A 21,885-nucleotide genomic window follows, 5' to 3' on the forward strand; every position below is an offset into this window, starting at 1 on the left:
TTTTAGTTTTGGAACTTGACTTTCTTTGTGTCTGGGCATTGGTTCGCAATTTGCAGTATTAGTCTTGAGGACATAGATGAGTGCACCCAAAAATGGATTCTACATGCATCAATTTTGTCAGGTATGATCAAAAAACTGTTTTGATGCTGCAGTAGTGCTAATGACAATGTACAGCATGGACTTGTCAGAGATCCAGAGAGAGGCTTGCACTTGATATCTTATTCTATTTTGTATAATCTGAGTTATAGATATTTACTTCGACTGGACACTGCTTATCGAGCAGCAGAAGAAAATTTTTATGTACGATGGTGGCACGAGTTCGTTCCCTTCGAGGAAGAGAAAGTTTATTCCATTCCTCTGAGGTGTGGAAAACAGTATATTAGGCTGACGGGGAGGTGCGTAACCAAAGACTCGGAGGGCATCATTTGGAAGTTTCACGGTCGCTAGTGGATTCCTTTCACCCCATTGTCGTTCATGGCCGCACATGCGCTGACTGCGTTTCTTGTTTCAAGAACAGAAAAGTTTGGGGAGTGCAACAGATTCGGCAAGGAAATCATTGAACCATTCACCACGAACTCCGTTGACAATAATGTGTCGGTGCCTTTCCTTGTTCTTTCCAAATAAGAAGTAACCTACTTGACTCCGGAATTAGCCTAGATTAAAACTGCTCTCCACCTCATCCAAATTTTGTGTTTACCATGCTGCTACTTCACATTTTATCTTGTTTCCTTTTTCACAATTTTATCTTTACACTTTCTTTCTTCCTGCCTCTTTTTTTTTTTTTTTTTGCGGTTTTGAATTGCAGGGAGGGCTTTTAAAGACCGACGACCAGTTCGCGCTTTCCACTTTTCCCCCGCTTCCTCCTCTCCCCCTTTCTACACTGTCCACCATCGCCTATTTCCTCCTCCCCCATGGTGAGGAGGATCTTCTGCCTTGCAGAATCTCGAGTCTGGTCGTCGGCCTTTAAGCTCATTTCTGTCGTTGCTAGCTGAAAAAAAAAAACGTTCAGCCTTTCCACTCCCGTGAAGAAGGAGGATCAACGGAGCTGTACTTTATACACTGCCGCTACGCGCACGCGCCCGTTTCCCGTTTCTTCTCGTCCGACCTCCGCCGATCGTGGATACGTCTCCGGAGAACCAGAGTCGAATGAAGCGCACGCGGCACACGTGACGCCAAATGGGTAATCCCCGAACTCCCTCCGGATCCTTGCCGTCGCGCCCGGGAACTGTTCAGCCGGCGTGGAGTGCAGTCGCCGCCGGGCCTCGCACTTGCGCTTGGCTTCTGTGGCACGATCGTCGTTCATGTCGTTGGCCCGCCGGTGCCGTTTACATTGCTGGTTCTGTTCTCGGCGGAGGCTTTCGAGGCGAGCGATGTGCTCTTCTTTGGCAAGGGATTCTGAAGTGCTCGACGCAGTGGAAGTCGAAGCGACAGCAGCTTTGCGGAAATTGCGGCCCCATTCGCGCTGCTGCGTATGTCGCCGCTCCCCAGTCTTCTTTCTCCGAAAGGGCACGCGGCCGACCCATCCTAAGTCCAAACCGAAACTGATAAGAGCATAGGAAACAGCATGCAAAACAGACGAGGATGAAGAAACACACGTGACGAACGCTGCGCTCGTTACGTGTGCTTCTTGTTTGTCGTCGTCTGTTTTTCGTGCTGTTTCCTACGATGAATTCCCACCAACGCGCCCAACTATCCATTCTATTATAGCCAAGGAGGTTAGAAGTACTAGGAGGGGGCACGAAGCCTATTCATAAAAGGTTTAAACAATATTGTACCCAGCGTGACCGCAGATCTCTGGCGATCGGTGCGTGTGACATGTCGCGTGTGAATGGATAGTGGATTGTAGGAGGGATTCCTTGCAGGCTTGCGCGCACTCCGTCCGGTATTGCAATGTGCCCCCTCCTAGTACTTCTAACCTCCTTAGATCGAAGGCTAGATGAAGGCTAGCTACGGTCACATGATGTGGTCATGTTGGGCTGATAAGTGAGGAAAGTAAGGAGGAAAATGAGAAAGGCGAGGCGTTAAGGGAGCATGGCTTGTGGAGGCTACGCCGCTGACGTCGTGCCCTCCTACCCTTCTATTCTCCATGATTATAGCTGGAAAGGTTGCCGCCATCTATGAGCAACGGTGGCAAGCAGACTGGTTGTGTGCTTGCCGCCGTCGCTTATAGATGGCGGTAGCTGTCCAGGTAGGTTTGTGTCGACATACTGGACACGATCCTGAAGAAGCTTAGCAGCTCCGCTGTAAAATGTTCGTCGACCTTCGTCCCGAGTTTGTTTTATTCTTTCTGTGGTCAGTTAAAACATACCCAGGCAACATATTTGCAAGAATGTGAAGGTAGTCTTGTTGGGTCATTGAAATAGGATAGGGTCAACACTGCAAACTTGTTGCATTAAAAAAAAAGAAAAAAAGAAACAATCTTGATTTACGATGGTACTGCCACATCATACTTAGGAGGCAGATTGTGGTCCCCAAAGAAAGTTTAATCGCTTCAACCACGAGTTGGGAGGTGTTCCGTGTGTTCTGGTGTGTTTGGAAGTGGTTTGAAAGTGCTACCTTCGTGTGTAATTTTTTCTTGCGTGTGAATTAAATATATTTTAATGTTCGACGGCGTCTAGCTGTAAGTACGACGTCGTAAAACAAGTTATTACTCCAAAAAGAGAGAGAATAATTCACAGCATATTCACAGCTGACGTTAGAAAATGTGTTCAGCCAATATTGGTTCAGCCACGAGCTCAGCGGTTCGATGAAACGCAAGTTGGCACCACTGTGTGTTTGTTTGTTTGGCCTTCATAAAGATGGCGGCAACAGCCGCGATAGCCGCACGCGAAAAGCAGCTAAAGAAACTTCGAAACTTTGTGGACAAGACGGGAAAGCAGCTAGATTCCATCTTGGGAAGCTTAAAATGGACCAAGGAACGAATCCTCGAGAAAGTACGTATATAAGCAGCCGCGAGGAGCGTGCGTACCGTAGGAAAACGGTTATGAAATACTGTCCTCGCTTTCTCATTATACGTACATTTTGACTGATTAAGCTTCTTTAAATTCTGCTCTTATCTGGTTTTTAAACTTCATTTTATTTACTGTACTCCTTAGAAGGGCTACGTTATCTGCCCATTTGACCCGGGACACAAGATGCCGGCATCATCTTTGGACAAACACTTGGAGCTGTGCTCATGGTTGAAGGAGGGTTACACGAGAGCTGAAAAGGTGCGTGAAAGAAGACTGAGATCTTGTTCTTTATTTTCTGTGCTCCCGCTAATTTGTTGTTGCATTCAGGAGGAAGCACCGCCAAGTTCGCATTTCTTCTACGCCAATTCGACGTCGGTAGTCCCTGTGCTCATCGGTATGAGAGCCGACCTTGGCCGTGTGCCCGCAGTTTTTAGTCTCCTTCGAAACACTTTCTTTAAACCTTCTTTTCTTTCAAATGCAGACAGAGAAACGCAGCAAAAGGTCATAACTGAAGCTGCATTCAGAGGGGAAGTTGCAGGTAAGCGGTTTTCATGAATGCATAATTATTGATGTTCATGTTCCAGAGGCCATGGTTTAATTAACATAAACATAAAGCGCGATCCAAACCAACGCTTCTTTTTGCGCCTGTAGGTCGTGCGGCTGCGGATGTGACGCATTTCATGGCGTTTTTGCTGTTTCCGGGCGCGCTTTCTGAGTTAGAACCGTGCGCTTTGGTTTGGACGGGCGAAACTTCGGGCGAGCGCGCACGCAGGCACGAGCGCACAAGCAAGGTGCAACTGCGACAGACTGGCCGGCCAGACGGCGAGAGAAAGAGAGAGAGAGAGAGATCGCGTTGCCATGTTGGAAGAGAATAAAAGGGGGGGAGGAGAGGGCAACCAGACGGCGGGAGACGCGGAGCCGGAACTAGCTTGCCCTCCACCGATTGGCCGGGACACAGGAGCGCCCTACTACGTCACCGCACGTTTTTGTGCGCGTTGAAAAGAAGTTGAAATTATCCAACTTTCTTGTGCGCGCCCGGAAGGAGCGAAGAGGCGGCGCGACGTCACGAAAATACGTCACATCCGCAGCCGCACGACCTACAGGCGCAAAAAGAAGCGTTGGTTTGGATCGCGCTTAAGCGGTTAATTCGCTCAATCCGTCAGTTTGCTTGTAAAGTAAAGTGACGTTCAATTTTTTCATGGGCAAAAGAATAAAATGGAGGGATAATTGCAGGTGCTTGTTCGATGTCACTTAGCTGTGTCCATGGTACCGGTATTTTGTACCAGGACGAAAGTGGTATGTCTTGAGACAGATTTTGTGTCAAAAGGACATAAGAAGTCTGCGTGCAAAGGCGCATGAGTATGTAAAAACAAATGTTTAGGACAACTGGGGGCCGTTTTAGAAGCTGCACGTTTTACAGAGGGAGCACCCCTCATTGTTTCACCATGGGGTTGTAACGCTTAGCATGGACACTTACCTGGGCACAGATCCTTGGTGTAGTGATTCCTGTCTAAATCTTTGAAAATGTGTGGTGCTGATGTGGATCATTGTTTCCAGCATTCATTACTCCCACTTCAGCCATTGTCATGGTGTTCTATGCAACTGGAATATTGTATCCTCTCTCTAAAAGATATCCTTTTGCTTTGCAAAGATGGTTTGATTTGCACTTGAAATCTATGAAGATGGGACTTGTTCACGAGACCAGGAAGGTTTGCAAGCAAAAAGTTATTTACACCTTGTGACTGTTATTGCTACATTTGACTTTCTGTATTATAAATAATGCACTTTTTCATCATCGGGAACATTCAAGTATGTAAGTGACTTCTAGCAATATTTTAAATGTTGCAAATCACTTATTGAAAGTGTAAGAAAATGGTTGGACACATTGAATGAAAGCTCACAAATTTGTTTTCATAGTATTACAGAGTTAAAACTTTCTAATAAATTGATGCGAGAGAGCATCCCTTGCAACTTATGTAACGTTCAGACTTCTTTCGAAACTTTTTTGAAGTTGCAACAACTTGCAGACCTTAGAAAATAACTTTCAAAGAACTAGAAGTCTAAATAAAGCATAAGAAAGCAACCTTCAGCACCAGAGTGCTCTCGTTCTTGACTTGAAATGCTTGCGTACCACGAACAGCGGAGGCATGCCAGAAGGTGAAGAATGTACCGTTGACGATGGCTCGCTGCATTGTGGAACTGAGTCCGGCGGAGCGGTTTGCGATCTACGACTACACGGTGGCACGTGCCAAGGCTGCAAACAAGACACCCTCCATCAAGCTTGCAGACCTCCAGATCAACTTTGAGAAGAAGGACAATGGTAGTGAGTGTTTGGCCATTCTATTTATTTTTTTCCTTAGCACAGGCACATTAATCATTAAGTAATGGAGACACATGGCTGACCAAGATGTAGCTGTGCCAAGAAAACGTCAAATGCATAACTTTGGACCGCATAAACAAACTCGTGTGTGGAAAAATCAAGAAAATGTTGTAGCTCTTTTAATAGCTTGAACTACAACCTGCAATAATGCATGCAGTAAGAGGAATGGCAAGAGGCATGCATACATTCTGTACAAAGGCATGTTAAGTTCTAGTCCTGACTGCGACCGAGTGTATTTGTTCCTTATGCAACCGTAATAAATATGTTGGAATAACCAGCTTTATTGTTGTCTCATATATAGCTTATAGTTTGAGGGCAACTGTATAAAATTGAAATTGTTGAAGGCAGACAGTGTGGTTTGGTATGAACATGTAGTAGTTTCTATGGTATTACTTTGCCTTCCAGCTTGGAGTGTTCCATGTAGGCAAACACTGTAAAGATTTGAACCTTGGATCTAACGAACCCTGATCTAACGAAATTCGCGATTTAACAAAACTTTTTCGTCTCCCTATCTTGCTTCCATTGTAGACAATGTATTTGATCTCTCGATTTAGCAAAGTGCTTTTGTGCCACAGTTTCGGTTTAACAAAGTCTTTAGAAATCACACATACACATATCAACAACCACCGCGAGAAAAAAAAAATTTAACAGAAACAAACCTTGTTGTCAAAAACTAAGCATAAAATGTGCAATCATTATCTTTTTCACAAAATAAAGTGTGCATCGGTGGTGGTGGTGGGGATGATAAGTAGCCTTTGCCTCATGGAAAAAAAAAAGTCCGCCATTACATGCACGTACACCCAAAGGACTAGACCTCTTGCGCATCTGCAACAACAAAAATCGTTTCATGCCTCGAGTGTTGTGCTGGAAGTGGTTGTGCTCTTGGAACAATGAGTTGGAACAATAAGTGCTGTACTGTGCAAAAAGGAAGTTCTGTCACTGGACATCAAGGCAAGAATGATCGCTGAAGTGACGAATGGCAAAAAGAAAAAAATGGTTGCTGAGAAATATGAAATTTTGCAGAGTTTGCTTTCGACAATTTTGAAGTTGAAAGACAGCATCATGGCGACCGTAAGTGCCAATTGTTCAAGTACCGAAAAAAAGAACTTGAAGACTGCTGCATACGTCGACGTTGAAACGGCCCAGTTTACCTGTTTCATTGGCATGCGGGCTAAGAACATGCCTTTGAGTAGAGAGCTGCTTCATCAGAAAACCCTGGACTTTGCTTGCATACTTCGATGCGACGGCTTAGAAGCCAGCAGTGAGTTTTCACATGTGGCACCATCTGTCCGCAGTCACGAGCGGTCCACTCCGCGGTGGTGCATTAGTTTCATTTTGCTTTCTTGATTGCACGCTGTCCTGTGGTGCTAGGCTCTGCTCCCAGGATTGTGCAAAATGAGGGTCGATGAACTGCATCCTTCTATTACTGACACATTTTGTGTGGAATCTTGTTTGTAAATGCTCACTTGCAAGATGTGAGGCAATTGGAGGGTTTTGGAAGCCTGGAAGACCAATTGCAATGCTAAAAAACAAAAACCTCGGTCCAACGAAATTCGCAATTTAACGATATGTTCAGCTCAAAAGACGACTTCGTTCAATTGAGGTTCAACTGTATAGACGTTTTAATGAGTCTTTGCTTGGGTGCTGATTTGGCCAATTTGACTGTGTACTTTCAGACCAAGAACATCCACCGAGCGAACTTGAGATCAAGTCAAAGATGCGAGACTACAAGCGCCGACGCCAGTCCTATCGAGCCAAAAATGTGCACATTACTCGCAAGTCCTACACAGAGGTGCTTCATTAAGTTTTTTTCTCACCCCTTGCGAAAGCTGCTTGCACTATTCATATTGGCCTTCTTTTAGACTGCACTCTTTCATGTTGACACTTTTCCGAAAAACCTGACAACCTGACTCGTAAATTTTTGCAGGTTCTCAGGGAGGTGATCGAAAACCAGGCTGACTACCTTAGGCACATGCTGAAGGAAGACGATGAAAGCATTGCCGTATCAGAAAGGTGTGTGGAACACTTTTTTTTAGTCTGCATTTGAATGTCAACTATGAATAATGTTTTAGGAAATGTTTCTTTTAATCTGCGATATACAATTGCCGATCGATTTTTCGGATGCCGATAATTTGTGGCGAATGGAAATACAGAGGAAAATAATACTGCGAAGTGATAACTTCCCCTGTACGGGGTTGGGAAGGAGGTGGTCGGGTGTTATAGCTTATCCAAGCTCGGGAGTTGGCTGGCTCGTGGGATTATGTCCCGATTACGGGGACAGAAGTCCCTCGGGATCCCACGACCTGGCTCGATTACGGAACGACAGCTCTCGAGCCCCAGCACGAGTTTCCCATCAAAGTCACTCGTTGGTCTGTCCCCTTTCCACTCATTCACACTGTAAGCGGATCCGCGTTCACAAAGCGGTTGCGAACGCGGTTGTATAAAGATCCAGCACAATTGCAAGCGCACTCGATGACATCAAGTGCGCGTGCAATTGTACTGGATCTTTATACAACCGCATTCGCAACCGCTTTGCGAACGCGGATCCGCTTGCAGTGTGAATGAGCTGATTTAGTGGACCGGTGAATCCTCGACGCGTCGTGAGACAGGCGTCTCCCACCGCGAACCAATCGGCTCACTTTCTCGCCACGTGGCAATTGCTTATATTCCCGGGTGGGAACCCACAGTCTGCGTACATCTCACGGTCAAAGGTCGGGCTGGTTCGGATGCAAGCAAAACCATTTTTCGCAAGGCGAAGCGAACAGCCGACCCCAGTGTGGATAGCACCGACTAAGTGAGCCATCCCGTAATTCATTCCGCCAGACGCGGTTTGACGTTGCCGTTATGCCGCGACCCCCCCCCCCACACACACTCGGGCGAGAAAAACTAAACCGAAAACGCGCCGTGTAAACAGCGCCGGCCAGAGCCACTGCGTTCTGGTGGTGGTGGTATAACTTTATTTTCCCGGCCAGGAACGCGCGCTCCGATTTACTCGGCAGAAAACGCGTGTTCCGAACCACGCATTGTAAATTACGCCTGTCTCTCGAGGTCGCCCGCCAAGGGAAGTGTTTAGACCAACGCTTTCCCCCCAGCCAAATCTCCCTGGTGCTAGCGGCCCACCCGCGGAGCCCTCGTCGATCCTTACAGTGGCTTTAGGATCTCACATCAGATTGTGGATTCAAACCTCGAACTGTAGGTTTCAATTGCACCGCTATAATTGCTCAAAGGGGGCTCTGCTATTGAAGTAAGAGTGAGTGGAACTAGAACTTTTATGAAAGGAAACTTTTCTGTGTTCTTTTGCAATAATGGACAGCGCTGCAATTCTGAAAGTTTGTACTAAAGGGGCAAAGCAACAAAAGAAGAAGGAGAAAGCATGTGCACATCGCAGGAGCCGCTGTGAGTCGCAGAACATCCGGGGCAACGGATGTAGATCTGATCTCATTAGTTGAACTAAGAATAAATGTAGACTTTGTTACATAATTGGTCATGTGTGAACACTGTTAAAAGCTCAAAGTTTATTGTGTCTATTCAATAGCTTGTTTTTTAAGCAAAAACACATTGACCTATACTTTTCAGCATAGATAGCACTTTTCGCTGTGGTGATGATCAGGTACTGCAGGCTTTGCCATTTGCCAGTTTATGTCAAAGTAGTATATAGAGAACTGGCAACAATTGTTAGTTCAACATAGAAACCAAACACTGTCTAGGGCATTCCTGCATGATGATAAAAATTATTCTTAGTTGAGTACATGTGATTTCAAATAAGTTTGGAATGATGCCAGACATTTAGTGCTGTTAGGTACGATGACTACGGTAGACAAAAACATGTTAATATTGAAATGTCACATTCGGTTATAGCTGAAACAGCAATTTCAATGAGCTTAGCGTTTGGAGGGGGCTAGCTCTAAACCCAAGCTCCTTAATAGTTTCCTGAATATAAGCTTTGAAATTGAATTATTTTGAGGGCTGTTAAGGTATATTTTGATTTCTAAAATTTTCTGTAATGGAAGTATCTCACTTTCCATCCTAGGTCAGCTGTTTTTATTTTGAGGGGCAGCCTGGTGTACTTTCTTTATTGTATTGCTGCTCTTGCCACAGGGCCCACACACCAATTAGAGTACAGCCTGCATTTGCTTGAAACACACTCCCAAATGCTGGGTCATATTCTTTGTGGAGAGCCATCCAGGTCTTGTCTGCCTTTGTAATCCCTTCAGTCGGATCAATTGAACCTTTGTTTCCAATATACCTTTTGCCAAATTACCCAAGCATCAAAGGTAGTGCTGGGAACACATGTGCATATGTTGCATGTGCTCGTCCCATCTATATAAAAGATTCAAAGAAAATAGCCAAAAGTAAAGTGTTGACAAATGTGCCTGTGAAATGCCATTTTTTTTTTATTGCTATAGAACAGTTATTGTTTCCGACGCCTTGTTGTGTGAGTGCACATTCCTTGGTGCTTGGATAATTTAACAAAAGGTCTATTGTAGCTGCTTTTTAATTATGACCTTTCATCAGAGAGTAAGGAGTTTCTTACTTGAACCAGCAGTGTGGTTGTCACTGTAGATTGAAGATTGTCGCATTCTCTGTTCACAACATTCAGCTAAACCACCCTCATTGCCCCACAGACCGACAAGAGTAAGTGGCAGCAGTAGAACGGAGTCGCAAGCTCCGCCAAGCTCCGTGAGAGAGGCACGGGAAGCCTCGGTTGCTTCGAGCAAACGCAGGCGATCTCTCACTCCTGAGCCCAGGAAAACGGCCCGAGAGAAGACACACCATGCTTCGGACACCAGCAGTAGGCACAGGCAAGTTGTTGGCATCTGGCCCCTTGCAATGACATTGAGGGGTTGGACTGTTTGCTTATGGTGATCACCCCTTTGATACGATTCACTCCTGTCTTGGAAAAAAAAACGCATTTAATATTTTGAAACAGCGTTAAACCCGGAGAGTGCACAAAGAAAGTAGCAGCTCCAGCTCAGTATTGGAGCAGCACCAGTCAGTGTTGCCTGCATTTGCTTGAAATGCCTTTTTGTAACCAGTGCCTCAAGGGTGCTGCAGAGGCTGACTGTGTTTTAGGGGTTGATGTGTTTTAGGGGTTGATTTCTATGAGCAAAACTGTCATGAACAAGCAGCATGCTAAAAACGTTGCACAGTAAAAAGAAAGAAAAAGACACTTAATGGGGTTTAATCTGGGTAGGTGCTGTGGCAGTTAAATACTATAGCCATTGAGCTGTGTAGCACAGCTACTCTGGAAGCATTGCACTTCTGGCAAAACATGGCGGCGAGAGCAGTGTGATGTCATACCATGTGGTGGTTTGTGCGGGACATTTTTTTATGGATAATGTCAATTTATATGTAGTATTACTTGATTATGTTTCTTAAGAGGTGATGAATTTCAGTCTGGATGTGACTGTAACTTGCATTGTGTAAAGTTTGGGTAGGAAACTATACATTGACTCATCCCTATGATCCTTGAAGATATGCTCATGGTTGTTACGATGACCCCCTTTAATTAAGCAGGGGGTGGTCCAGTTGCACCATTTGCGCCATTTTGATAAATTCCCGCTTGCGTGCAACTTGCTATGCCCAAAGGGAAAAATTGCGCCAAAATGCACCATCGCAAACAAATCTGCAAACAAATAGGTTTCTGGAAGAGTTTTCGTCGGGCAACTGTGGGAATCTAGTGGGGTTTGGCCATCCTAGTCCAATCCAGGTTTCCGGCTTTGCGGCATTGTTTCACAGATTTCGCACCAATTTCACCGACATTCCTAATGCAGCAAAGTTTCAACAGTTTTAGCTGTATTTCTAAGCGCACAACTGAAGGTTAGCAAGCACACATAATTTTTTTTTCTTTTTCTGCATGCTCATGCTTAGAAGAGTAACACTGTTTTATAAGAATGTGCTCGCACATGGTTCCCATTTCGTTGGCATGCTCGGTCGGGACTGCTTGGTTATGAATTGTTGCCTTTTTTCGCGTTAAATGATATGAATCCTTGATCATACTACTTGTTAAAATATCTTTACAATAGGAAAAACCAGAACCCAGAAGACTTTGTATTGGCGTAGTGCGCAAGCTACAGGGGGCGCTTCTTAGCTATCATCATCATTGTTTGTGAGGTGGTGGGTAGGACAGACCAGGACAGAGTGCGCAGGTCTTGATCCCTCGACTCGTCAGCTCACTTCATACGCTGCTTGGGTAACGCGCTGCAGAGCCTCTTTTACTCGTGTTTGTTTGGTGAAGTGATAATAGTAGAACATTTTACCAAAGCTTGAAACTGGCACGCGTAGTCATGGTAACAAACACTTTTGGTAATGAGGTGTCGAAGCGCTTGGACAGTGGTGTGCTATTCTCTACCCCAGTGCAAAAGGCTGGATGATGGAAATAGAATATTGTAAAACCCTTTATTTTCGCGACCCCGATTTTTCACGAATCTGTCACAGAGGGCATACCAATCGCGGCCACTAAATTTCTAGACGCCTTCATTGAAACTCTTAAGTTTAGAAATTTTCGTGTGCCCTTAAATTTCGCAATTTTTTTCAATTTGCAAAATTTAAAGGCTCGCAAACATTAAGGGTTTTACAGAATCCAGTGCTTTACCGCACTACAACATATACCACGGTGAATAGGGTGTATTTTTTTATTATGATTCGGAGAAAATATAATCGAGAAAGGAATGACTCATCAAATTGAAAATAGAAAAGCAAAATTCGAGAACCTCTCGCCTGTGTAGTAAACACTTCAGTAAAAGTGGCTTCATATATCCTCTTGGTTTTTTATGTGATTTGTTAGTTCTGGTCTCTTGTTAGCTTCAAGTTGATTCCTGTTTTTTGTAAGCAAGTAAACAAAGATTTCCTCAAAATAACTGGCAGTAAGAATCGGTGGCTGGCTTCGAGAGTCGTTTCAACTAAATCCCTGCTTCTTCACCCGGTCGACGTGAAACATGCGAGGTCCCCTTGCGATCGCGGTCTTAAGTCTAGTAAGTCTGGGACACTTCAGCATCCCCAAGAATAAGGTATACACTTGCTATAAATTACTTCCGTTTGTATGTTTAATTTTGGCAGGCCCAAATGCACATAATGCATGATGCACTTCTCAGCAAGCGATTTTAAATTCGTAAACAATTCTTAGTAAAAATTAGATGGATCAAATTTAGCAATCGCCTTAATTTGCCGGGCCATGTCCGACAATATAAGAATTTATGAAAATTTCTCCCTTTCTTTCAAGTAAAAGTTGCGATGTGACAAACCTTTTTGCCACGTATTCGATGTGGGAGGAGCTAAGCGCCAGTTGCTGACAAGCATTTGCTCAACCGTCGAGTTTTACTTAGATTGAAGTGTCGGTATCGGCAAGCTCAATGTAGCTAAGACAACTGTGTGACGCTTTGCGACGCAATGCAACTGTGCATGCACAGCTAAGAAGACAGCACATCATTTACTCTGATGAATGCAAAACTTTTTTCTACAGCAGCTTTTACAGGTCTGCAAAAACAAAAATCGGAGAGGCTGTGAATAGCATTGATGCATGCCATGCAAGCTGTAATGTGAAGTTCCAGGCTTTTTTTTTTTTTAATATTTTAAAGTTTCTTAATACAAAAAGCAATTTCGAGACACTGTTATTCATTAGAAAGATCACTCACAAAAACATCATACATGTTTCTTTAGGGGGGGGACAGCACCTTAAAATTACAATTTTTGAGATAAAAACAAATTTTCTATTTTTGTGTGTTGTGGTTCCACAACTAGTAGTGTATGCTCCTGCAAATTTTTATTGCAATATCTGAAGTATTTACGGAGAAATAAAACATTTTCAGTCAGTCAACGAAGCAAAATCGCGTGTTTTTGAAATGTGAAACTTCTGTTTCCTATTTTCAAACTGCTGTAGCTTTGCACCGGTATGCACTAAAATGATGATCATACTCTCGTTGGAAAGAGCATTTCTTCACAGTTTCAGTACATTAAAGGAGCTGTGCAACAATTTCAGGGCTTTGCTTAAATAATTGTGGAAGTTGATGCCTGACACTTCTGCAGTGAACTACAGAAAACAGATTTTGCCTGGATACCCTAGTTTTTACTTAAAAAAATGAAAAAGATCCAGGTTTTTGCCGCCTCTCAACTCGTGCATCGTCTTCCGGGTCACGTGCACAGTGACGTCACTAGAGTAGGCGCGGAGTTCCGGAAAAGTTCTCTCTTTAGAGCCATCAGCGAGCAGCGAGAACTCATCCGCTGCCGACCGCGTGACCACCCGTCCTTGCCAGTGTGGCGCTGTCCCCCTCCCCCTCCGGCTTCTGGCGGCTGTTCGCGGTTTTGTGGACCTAGGATAGATGGCGCCACTAAAACTCCGTATAATAAAAGTTTTGTCGATGATACCAGGGTGTTGACGCATTTATATATATGTTGGAACGACAAGATTTGTAAAAAGAGTTACCTTTTATCGAGCAGGTATTCGCACAACTTGCTATCTTTCTTACAACGACCCAAGTGACGTCACGCCGCTTGTTTCTCATGGCCGCCGCTCGTGGCTGCAGGTCGGGAAATATTCCAAGTTTTGCCTCGCTATTACGCGGCGGAATCGCAACATTGCGATGAAAAGAGGTGTGTTTTCTGCCATTTGTGACACAGTGAACAATATCAAAAGCAGAAAATGCCAATTCCTTCAACGTTAAAATCGTTGCACAGCTCCTTTAAATATCTTTGCTCGAGAGTAAACTCTACACCATAGAAGTCCAGCTTTGACGTAGAAGAGGCTATGCATATGGCCAAGAATCAAAAAGCCCACCCTGTTTGAGCACAAAACTGACTAAACCAGCATTCATTTATAGAACGTCATGCGGGTTTGTCTGCTTTGCATTTCTATGATGCTTGCCCCACCCATACTTGCTGATGTTGGTTCATGTATTGCAAGCATACCCAATTCCTCACTCATTTCACAATCAATGTCCAGATGCCGACAACAAAATGACACTCAAAGAAAGCGTTCTAAGCTCGAACTCGCTCAGCAAAGCCATGCTGGAGATCGTCGGTGTAAGCAGAAGGCACCATCTATGCTCTTGGTGCCTTTTAGTTTTCACCACCACCAGTAAAAGCAAATGTAGTGGTGTGGAAAAGTTTAAACAGGTTTTTCTCAGTTTCACTTTTTTGCAGCAACTTTCGTTTTAGGAAATCTATCATTTCAATGAATCGCTGAACGTATTCTTTGCTGTGGATGTTTCTGAACGGAAATTTAATGAGGAAGGGGGCTAGATATTTATTTTTATTTTTAAATAAAGTTCTTAGTGCCAAAAAGTAGTTTTGATGAGAAGAAAATGCTCCATTATGTGGAATGCTTTTCAAATTGACATTTTACATAGAAAAAGTATGGATTTTAACGTAAAAAATAGATAGCCCTTCCATCATATGTTCTAGTTGAGGCTGAAGCTTAGAAATGTTCAATATTCTCCAGCAATTTTATACGATAAATTTCCTTGCCAAGTGAGGCGACTTGCATCAATAGCTGTATACCTACCCCCGCACCTATTAGAAAATAGTCCTACAGGGATGAAATTTCATAGAGTGCATTTAGGCAAGGAGATGAATAGACCCTCCAGATTTCTACAATATTGAGCGACTGGTTTAAAAGTCGACACTTGAAGATGGTGTCACCCCTTAATAAATAAACCGTTTCTAATGGCATGGATGCAAACTAACATAGCCACTTCGTGCTGTTACATAGCGCATCGTCTGCTCGCATCCTACGAGCTCCGTCACAGGAGGGCGCCCACGAGGTAGCGCCATCAATACATTTCGTCGCCAATAGTGCCAATTTACCTCTCTATTTACCGCAGGGGTCGCCCGGCCCACAGCTCGTTGCAGTCTTTCCGGTGATGCAATAAAAGTTTGGTTAGGGCTAGTTGGTACATATCGATTAAAAGGTTAAAAGGCGTGAACTGGAACAGGATGAAAAAAAGATACGACAGGGACAAGCGCCGACTTTCAACTGATTTAATGTAACAGCAAACATCGTCAAAATGTCATCATCATCACCAAGAGACGCCCCAAAGCAACAAGATAAAGGTTCCTATCACTGATCACATGCAGTCATCAAGGAACACAACTTTTTTGTTCAGCAGATAAAGGGATGGGATGCTTATGCATTTATCAACCACTTTTTTTAATACAGAAAGCTTCAATTATTTCCTTTTTTTTTTATTTCAGTCAGTTTAGACAATACATTTTGTCTGTAGTACCAACTGCAGTACATTTTCTCATTCCCTCTTTTAAGAAATATTGTGCACTCCAACATTGGTTCACACCCAATCATTTCCAGTGCTCCGCAAGATGCCCACCCGAATTACTGCGTACGGCAAGCTGGTGTTCCCGCGCTCTTTCATTAGAACATTGTCCGGTCTGACCGATGTAAACTTGGCTGCAACTGAAAGGAATCTCATATACCACCTTAGTCACGCACTCAGTGTATCTTATTACATGGTGTTTTGAGCACGAAACAACCTTTTGCTTTCACATCGCGGAGCACATCTTTGAAGGTTTGTACGGGGCTGAGAACACCTCGTTAACCCCTTAAGTGCCAAATTTTTTTCTCCAAAAATAACCTAAAAGTGCTTTTTTTTTTTTTTTGAATTGTTATTTTTCTAGTATTATACTTAAAATTTGAAAAGTTTATTACGCAATAATCAGCAGAGGCGAAAAAAATATTTGCCAACTAAAACGAGTGCTGCCATCTACGATCAGTGCCGCAAAACTACTCGGACAAGCCTAGCTTGTCCGTGGAATGGAGGGTTACCGGAAAAAAACCACTGGACGAGCTCCACTCGTCCACGGCATTTGTAGCCAGAAAGTGGCCGACGAGCTCAGCTCGTTCAGGGCACTTAAGGGGTTAAATGGGATACTGAACCGAATTTTGAATTTCGCAAAAAAGGCGACTGAAGCGTTGAATCGGACGCTACGAACTCCAAAACAACACTCGTACATTAAATTCTCAAACAGATGGCTATACTTCTGGAAAAGAAGTGTGCGATCAAGTGAGGGCTATGACGTCATCGTCCTCCAGGAAAATTTGAGAATGAGGGGCCTCGTTTCTCTCCTCCTCGCTTCGGTTCATCAGCTTGACGGGACGTAGCGAAGAGGAGAGAAAATGAGAACCGTGACATGATTTCTCTTGTCGGCAGTGTTCAATTGCGCACTTCTTTTTAAAAAAATACGGCGATCCGTTAGAGATATCGCTGTATGAGTGATGTTTTGGGGTTTTGCAGCGTCCCGCCCATCCGTCCAGCCTTGTTCAAAATTTCGGACCAGTATCCCTTTAACCCTGTGCCTAGCAGCCATCTTTTTTGTTTTTTCAAGATGCCAGTGCAGGTTGTTCCATATTACAGTGAAGCTGTTTATGGCTAGGGTTACGTGGATTTTTTATGTGCATCAACAAAAACTTGCATTGCCCTCTCTTTGTCGTCGTTCCAAGCGCTTACGTGCCTATAGTCCGTTGCAACTCAAGAAGGTAGGGCGAGGTTAAGACATGCCGGGGAGGAGGGAGCAGACGGAACACTAATGAGAGAAGGAGGTTTCCCTCCCTTCTCTAGCGTTCCGTCTGCTTCCTCCTCCCCAGCCCGTCTTACCCTCGCCCTGCCTTCTTGAGTTGCAACAGACTAAAGATTCCTTTCCTTCCTCTCACTCGGGGTGGCGGTCCCGTCGTACGTGTCTAGTTTCCTCCGGCTCCTCAGGGTGGCGATAGTTGTCCATGCGAATGTATGTAAAAAAAAAAACAGGACAAGTTGTTGTTCTCCATTTTCAATTTTGCTTCTCTCCTATCGTCGTAATAAGGAGGCCGTGTATAGTTCGGACTCCCGAAGAGGATGCACCTACGAAGAGCAACGGCGGGAACGGCAATGAGAACGTCAGCAGTGGCGGTGGGCTGCAAACACCGCCAATGAAGATCATGCACGAAATGCCAAGCGCATGTTGCAAACCAGACAAGACGACGAACGTTGCTGGGTGGATAACGCATCACAAAGACGCGGGTACAATGCTGCTAAATTGGACAACTTTAATGGAGCATGCGCTAAATTCAAAAGGGACTTTCTGGACAGACACTTTAGTAGTTGTAGGGTGTGTGATAGGCTGTGGTTTGACAACGACTTAACCAACATCGGCAATGTGCGGGATCCTGCGAAGCGGACTTGTGTGCTGCAAGTGTTGTCGGTGACCACTTGCACTTGATTGATGATTACTGATCAAGACAATAAATGTGTCCGTACCTTTGTTCAAAATTCTGCCACGTCTGTGTCGTGTGCTAAACAACTTTGCTAGTCATTCACCTTCACAGTATGGAATGGCTCATGATTTTTTTGCACAAGATGTCCCACAATCAGAAAAAATAGCTGCTAGGCACAGGGTTAATGTGGTGTTCTCAGCCCCATGCAAACTTTAAAAAGTATGCTCCGCAAGGTCAAAAGAAAAAGTTGTTTTGTGCTCAAAAAACCACGTAACAAGATATACCGAATGCATGACTAAGGTGGTGTATGAGATTCCTTTCAGTTGCAACCAAGTTTACATCGGTCAGACAAGCCAATGTTCTTCTAATGAAAGAGTGCGGGAACACAACCTTGATGTACGCAATGGTTTGAGTGGGATCACTGCAAACGGTGTGGGTGTAAACCAATGTTGAAGTGTGCAATGTTTTTTAAAGAAGGAATGAGAAAATGTAAAGGGAAATAATCAAAGCTCTCTGTATCAAAAAAGCGGTTCACAAATGTGTAAGCATCCCATCCCTTTATCTGCTGAACAAAAAAGTTGTGAGTCTTGATGACTGCATGTGATTAGTAATACAAACCTTTATCTTGTTGCTTGGGGGTTTCTATTGGTGATGGTGATCGACAGTTGGTCCTTGTCGTATGTGTGTCTTTTTTTTGTCCTGTTTCAGTTACTGCCTTTCGACCTTTTAAATTTGCAGTGATGTCCGGCTCACGGCCCACTGCTACAAATGCCAAAATAAGGGCGCGTGAAAAAAAAAAGACAGCGTTGCTACGCACTTCAAAAGCGCAAGCGAAGATATGAAAAAGAATGAAAAAATCTGCAACGAAAGGCGGGTTCTCTCGCCATAATATTTGTTGTACATCGTCATCAACAGCTTCACCATATTCATAGTTCCCAGTTTCATGTCTGTGCAACTATGATCTGTGTCATAACTCTTGCATATTCTCATCATCAGATCTAGCACTCTCATTAGTCTTCTAACCTGTGCTAATATATGCACTTTGATTTCTGCCTGGTGAATTCACTGGGTCACAATTATTTTGTAATGCTTATTTACTCTGTATTTCCTCGTTTATGTTGATCTTATCTGTTTTCTGACCCGTGACGTTGTGGACTTCGCGTGCAAAATTTCAAATAAATCTCTAGCCGTCAATATTGCTAAAAAAAATTTTGCATAACATTTATTTTTTGTCACGCACGTCCCAACCAGACTGTCTAAAAAAATCTTTTTTTTTTCTTTTCAGGGGTCATGTAAGGCACTTTTAATACTGGGTTGTCAATGCCCAAAATCAGCTGTTTTTTACCTTTTTGTATGCTTTCGATGTAGACCAAACGGCATAGAGCCATCAATTTTCGTAAAATATTTGATAATACCAGGTCAGCTCCCCCATCTACTTACTGTAACCCTCAGATTAGATAGCTTGCTGTGTCTTGCATTGCACTGTCCTGGCATTTGGAGTTTGGGCTTTACAGGACCTCTGGAAGTATGTCTTTAAAGTATGACTGGGTGTCGATGAAAACTTCTAAATTGATTAATCGCCGCCCTTTAATCAATTAAATTATTGGTTAATCGCAGGAATTGAATAGGCGCGGCAGAGAAGGGAAATTCAGTTCAACAAAGTTCGACAGGGCTCGCAGGCATGCATCTCGCTGTCGTAATTTTGCGGAGCAGCACTGCTTTTAAGTTCAGAGTGACGAAATAACATTCAATTTATCCCTTTTGAATGGTGTTTTGATGTCTTTTCTAGTACAGGGGTGGAACGGCTGTGCCATTTGCGCCATTTTGCGCCAGACGCATATGTCTGCGCCATCCTGCGCCATGTTGCAGAAACTGCGCCACAGCCAATACCTCGCGCCATTATGCGCCAGATCGCAAAACGTGCGCCAAGAAACTTCTTATTTTGTCTTGGTTTCGGTTTTATTGACTCGATTGGCAACAATGAGCGCGTTCAGCCTGGTCGGCCTTGCAATCCTTTGTTCTGTTTATTCTCCCTGTGTATCCCGAGTCGGAAGCACGCGAAAAAACTCGGATTCTAAGCGCCACACCACCTGCGACTGGATTGTTATTCTTCAACCATAAGCGGTTAAGCAAGTCGGCTGAGGTGAGGTCGAGTCGTTAAGCGTCAGATTGCCTGAGGCTCTGCGGCCCGGGATCCGGACGTCAGCCAGTTGAAAACAAATGAGCAAGATATTCCTTTTAGTACTTCGTCGTTAGAAGTTGGAACCGCATTCTCGCAAGATAAATCGTGATTTGATTGAACTGAAACGCGGTCCGATCCGAAACCTTTCCGGCCAGCAGCTCTTTTGCGAGTGATAGATCTGCTCGGCGTACTTTAACCTTGCTCCTGCTTATCGCTTCAAATACGATAACTTCGTTAATCGTAGTCTGCTGCTTCGTAATCGAGTTGCACAATAGGATAAACGCGAAATTTGTTGCCCTGTCCCTCCGTGCAACTGCACGTCCATTGCTTGCGCACGTCACGGGGTTCGCACATATAATTACTATGTCGAGCACGTGTGGGTTGTGCGATAAGCAGTGCTGGTTAGCATTTTGAGCAGCTGAAAGCCGCTCGGAAAATATCAAGGACGCTATCTTGAGAAACAGGGTACTGGCTTTTTGATTCTCATTAAGGCTCACAAAGTTTCAAGTTTTCGCATCTGTTACACTGTTATCCTATCTACCTAGGTCCCTAACCATTCATGTTCATCTGTTCTGCTAAGTACGATTGAAATTGCTCCCGTGCTTGTCTAAGACGCAAGCTGAAGTGCAATGAAAACTGATCTGAGCTGCTCCTAGCCTGCTCCAGAACGTAGTTTTAGCTGCTCCCAACCTGCTCCAAAACAGCTGTTTCAGCTGCTCCCGTGGCTGCTCCCAGGTACATTTCATGAGTTCCACCCCTGTAGTAAAAATATGGCGTCTTCGTAGTGTGGCCCGAACGTGGTTGGCATTTGGACAATAATATAGGCACAAGAATATCTTTGCAGTATCCCTTTAACCTCGACAAATTAGTGCGTGCTGGTAATGTTACAAAGAATAAGCGGAGAGTAACAAAAAGGGTGACGCCTCAAAGACAGAACAGTCTCGTCCTGTGTTTGTCCTTTTTGTTTTGTTTATTCACATATTTTTATGCCCTTAACTTTCTAAATAGCACACTACTGGCTCTATGAGGGAGACTGATTACTGTAAAACTAGATACTAATCATATAGTAACTTCTAATGGCATTTTATTTGTGCATATGGTTTAGGTCGTCCAATGGTCACGAACACCGGAAGCATCGTCACCACCATCATAAGGGCAAGCACAAGCATAAGCACAAGTCCAAGAGGAGCCCAGGTTCAGAAGACTGATCATATTGGGTCAAGAATGGTTTTGATGAAGAAGCTTGCTGGAAATAAAATTGTACTTTTGATTAAATCTGTTTTGTATGTTGAGTATGAGATGGACTGATCATTGATGGAAGGGTTCTATTACCCAAGATTCCATACTACTTGAATGCTTGTGCATCTAGGGTCGTGATAAGATCTCAGCAGTGGGAACCAGTTCTACTAACCTTTGTACTCTGTACTGTCATAGGGAACAAATTAACGACAGGTCCACAGGTTTTGCCAGATGCGAAACAGCCATGCTATTGAGTATCAATTCTTACCTTCCTTGGCTAATGCTCACAATACTGTATGCTACATTCTGCTGTTCAAGTTCACAATATACTGCTTCACTTGTTTCTCTACCTTTATTTTACTGTGTCCTCCAGGTATGCAGACAGATTGGTTTTTAAACCAATTCACTGCTGAACCCAACAGAAAAATCTATTACACTGGATGAAAAGTTGTAACATGCAATAATCTAGACTTGGAAGTAATCCGTTACAAGTAATGGAATTACTTGTAATTAATTACTTTTCTTGTAATATAGTAATTAATCTATTACTTTCCTGAAAATGTCATTTGTAATGTAATCTCTTTACTTTTTCAGTAATGAATTGCTGAAATTACTCGTTGCAATTCTTCCGTCCCATCAAAGGAATAAACAGTGGAAGAAGGGCGATGCAAACCTTCGCGCTTTTAGCAGGATAACACAAGACGCTGGTGAGGGAAAGGAAAGGAATTCACGGAAAGCACAAGAGCCCAGCCAGAGCCCGTTTCTCGACTCGTTCGCGCGGTCAGCCAGGCTGGGAGGATTCGACTGTCTACATGAAGGTAACAGGCTTCGACTTCTTGGAGAGCAAACGAACTGCTTCGAGCGTACAAAGGAGCAGAAAACTAATGGGCCATAAAACCGTTGCATGGTGTTTATGTCGAGTGGGACTGTGGAC

The 21,885-nt window shown here is 44.0% G+C and overlaps 1 protein-coding gene across 3 annotated transcripts; it reads left to right on the forward strand.

Moving 5' to 3' along the window:
* Positions 1-2,767: 2,767 nt before the first annotated feature.
* Positions 2,768-21,004, forward strand: LOC115326548 (U11/U12 small nuclear ribonucleoprotein 48 kDa protein). Of its 3 annotated transcripts, none has more exons than XM_029987462.4 (9): positions 2,770-2,933; positions 3,096-3,209; positions 3,279-3,345; positions 3,433-3,489; positions 5,092-5,274; positions 7,008-7,123; positions 7,259-7,344; positions 9,957-10,133; positions 20,818-21,004. In XM_029987462.4, the coding sequence occupies exons 1-9, from the start codon at positions 2,799-2,801 to the stop codon at positions 20,918-20,920; spliced, it is 1,038 nt and encodes a 345-aa protein (XP_029843322.2). In that variant the 5' UTR covers positions 2,770-2,798; the 3' UTR covers positions 20,921-21,004. The 3 variants fall into 3 exon arrangements, with proteins under 3 accessions (XP_040361088.2, XP_029843322.2, XP_029843323.2); XM_029987463.4 differs by having other exon boundaries at positions 5,092-5,271; XM_040505154.2 differs by having other exon boundaries at positions 2,768-2,933; positions 3,096-3,489; positions 5,092-5,271.
* Positions 21,005-21,885: the final 881 nt, after the last annotated feature.

This window comes from Ixodes scapularis, unplaced genomic scaffold (assembly GCF_016920785.2).
Source record: "Ixodes scapularis isolate PalLabHiFi unplaced genomic scaffold, ASM1692078v2 PGA_scaffold2__306_contigs__length_199485367, whole genome shotgun sequence".
NCBI lineage: Eukaryota > Metazoa > Arthropoda > Arachnida > Ixodida > Ixodidae > Ixodes > Ixodes scapularis.

What these genes read in the sequence shown, in the direction of transcription:
- LOC115326548 (XM_040505154.2), top strand. Translation starts at nt 2,799, where the DNA reads ATGGCGGCAACAGCCGCGATAGCCGCACGCGAAAAGCAGCTAAAGAAA. An exon ending in AGGAACGAATCCTCGAGAAA is followed by an intron (nt 2,934 to 3,095) that starts GTACGTATATAA and finishes TGTACTCCTTAG; the next exon opens with AAGGGCTACGTTATCTGCCC. An exon ending in CTCGCAAGTCCTACACAGAG is followed by an intron (nt 7,124 to 7,258) that starts GTGCTTCATTAA and finishes AAATTTTTGCAG; the next exon opens with GTTCTCAGGGAGGTGATCGA.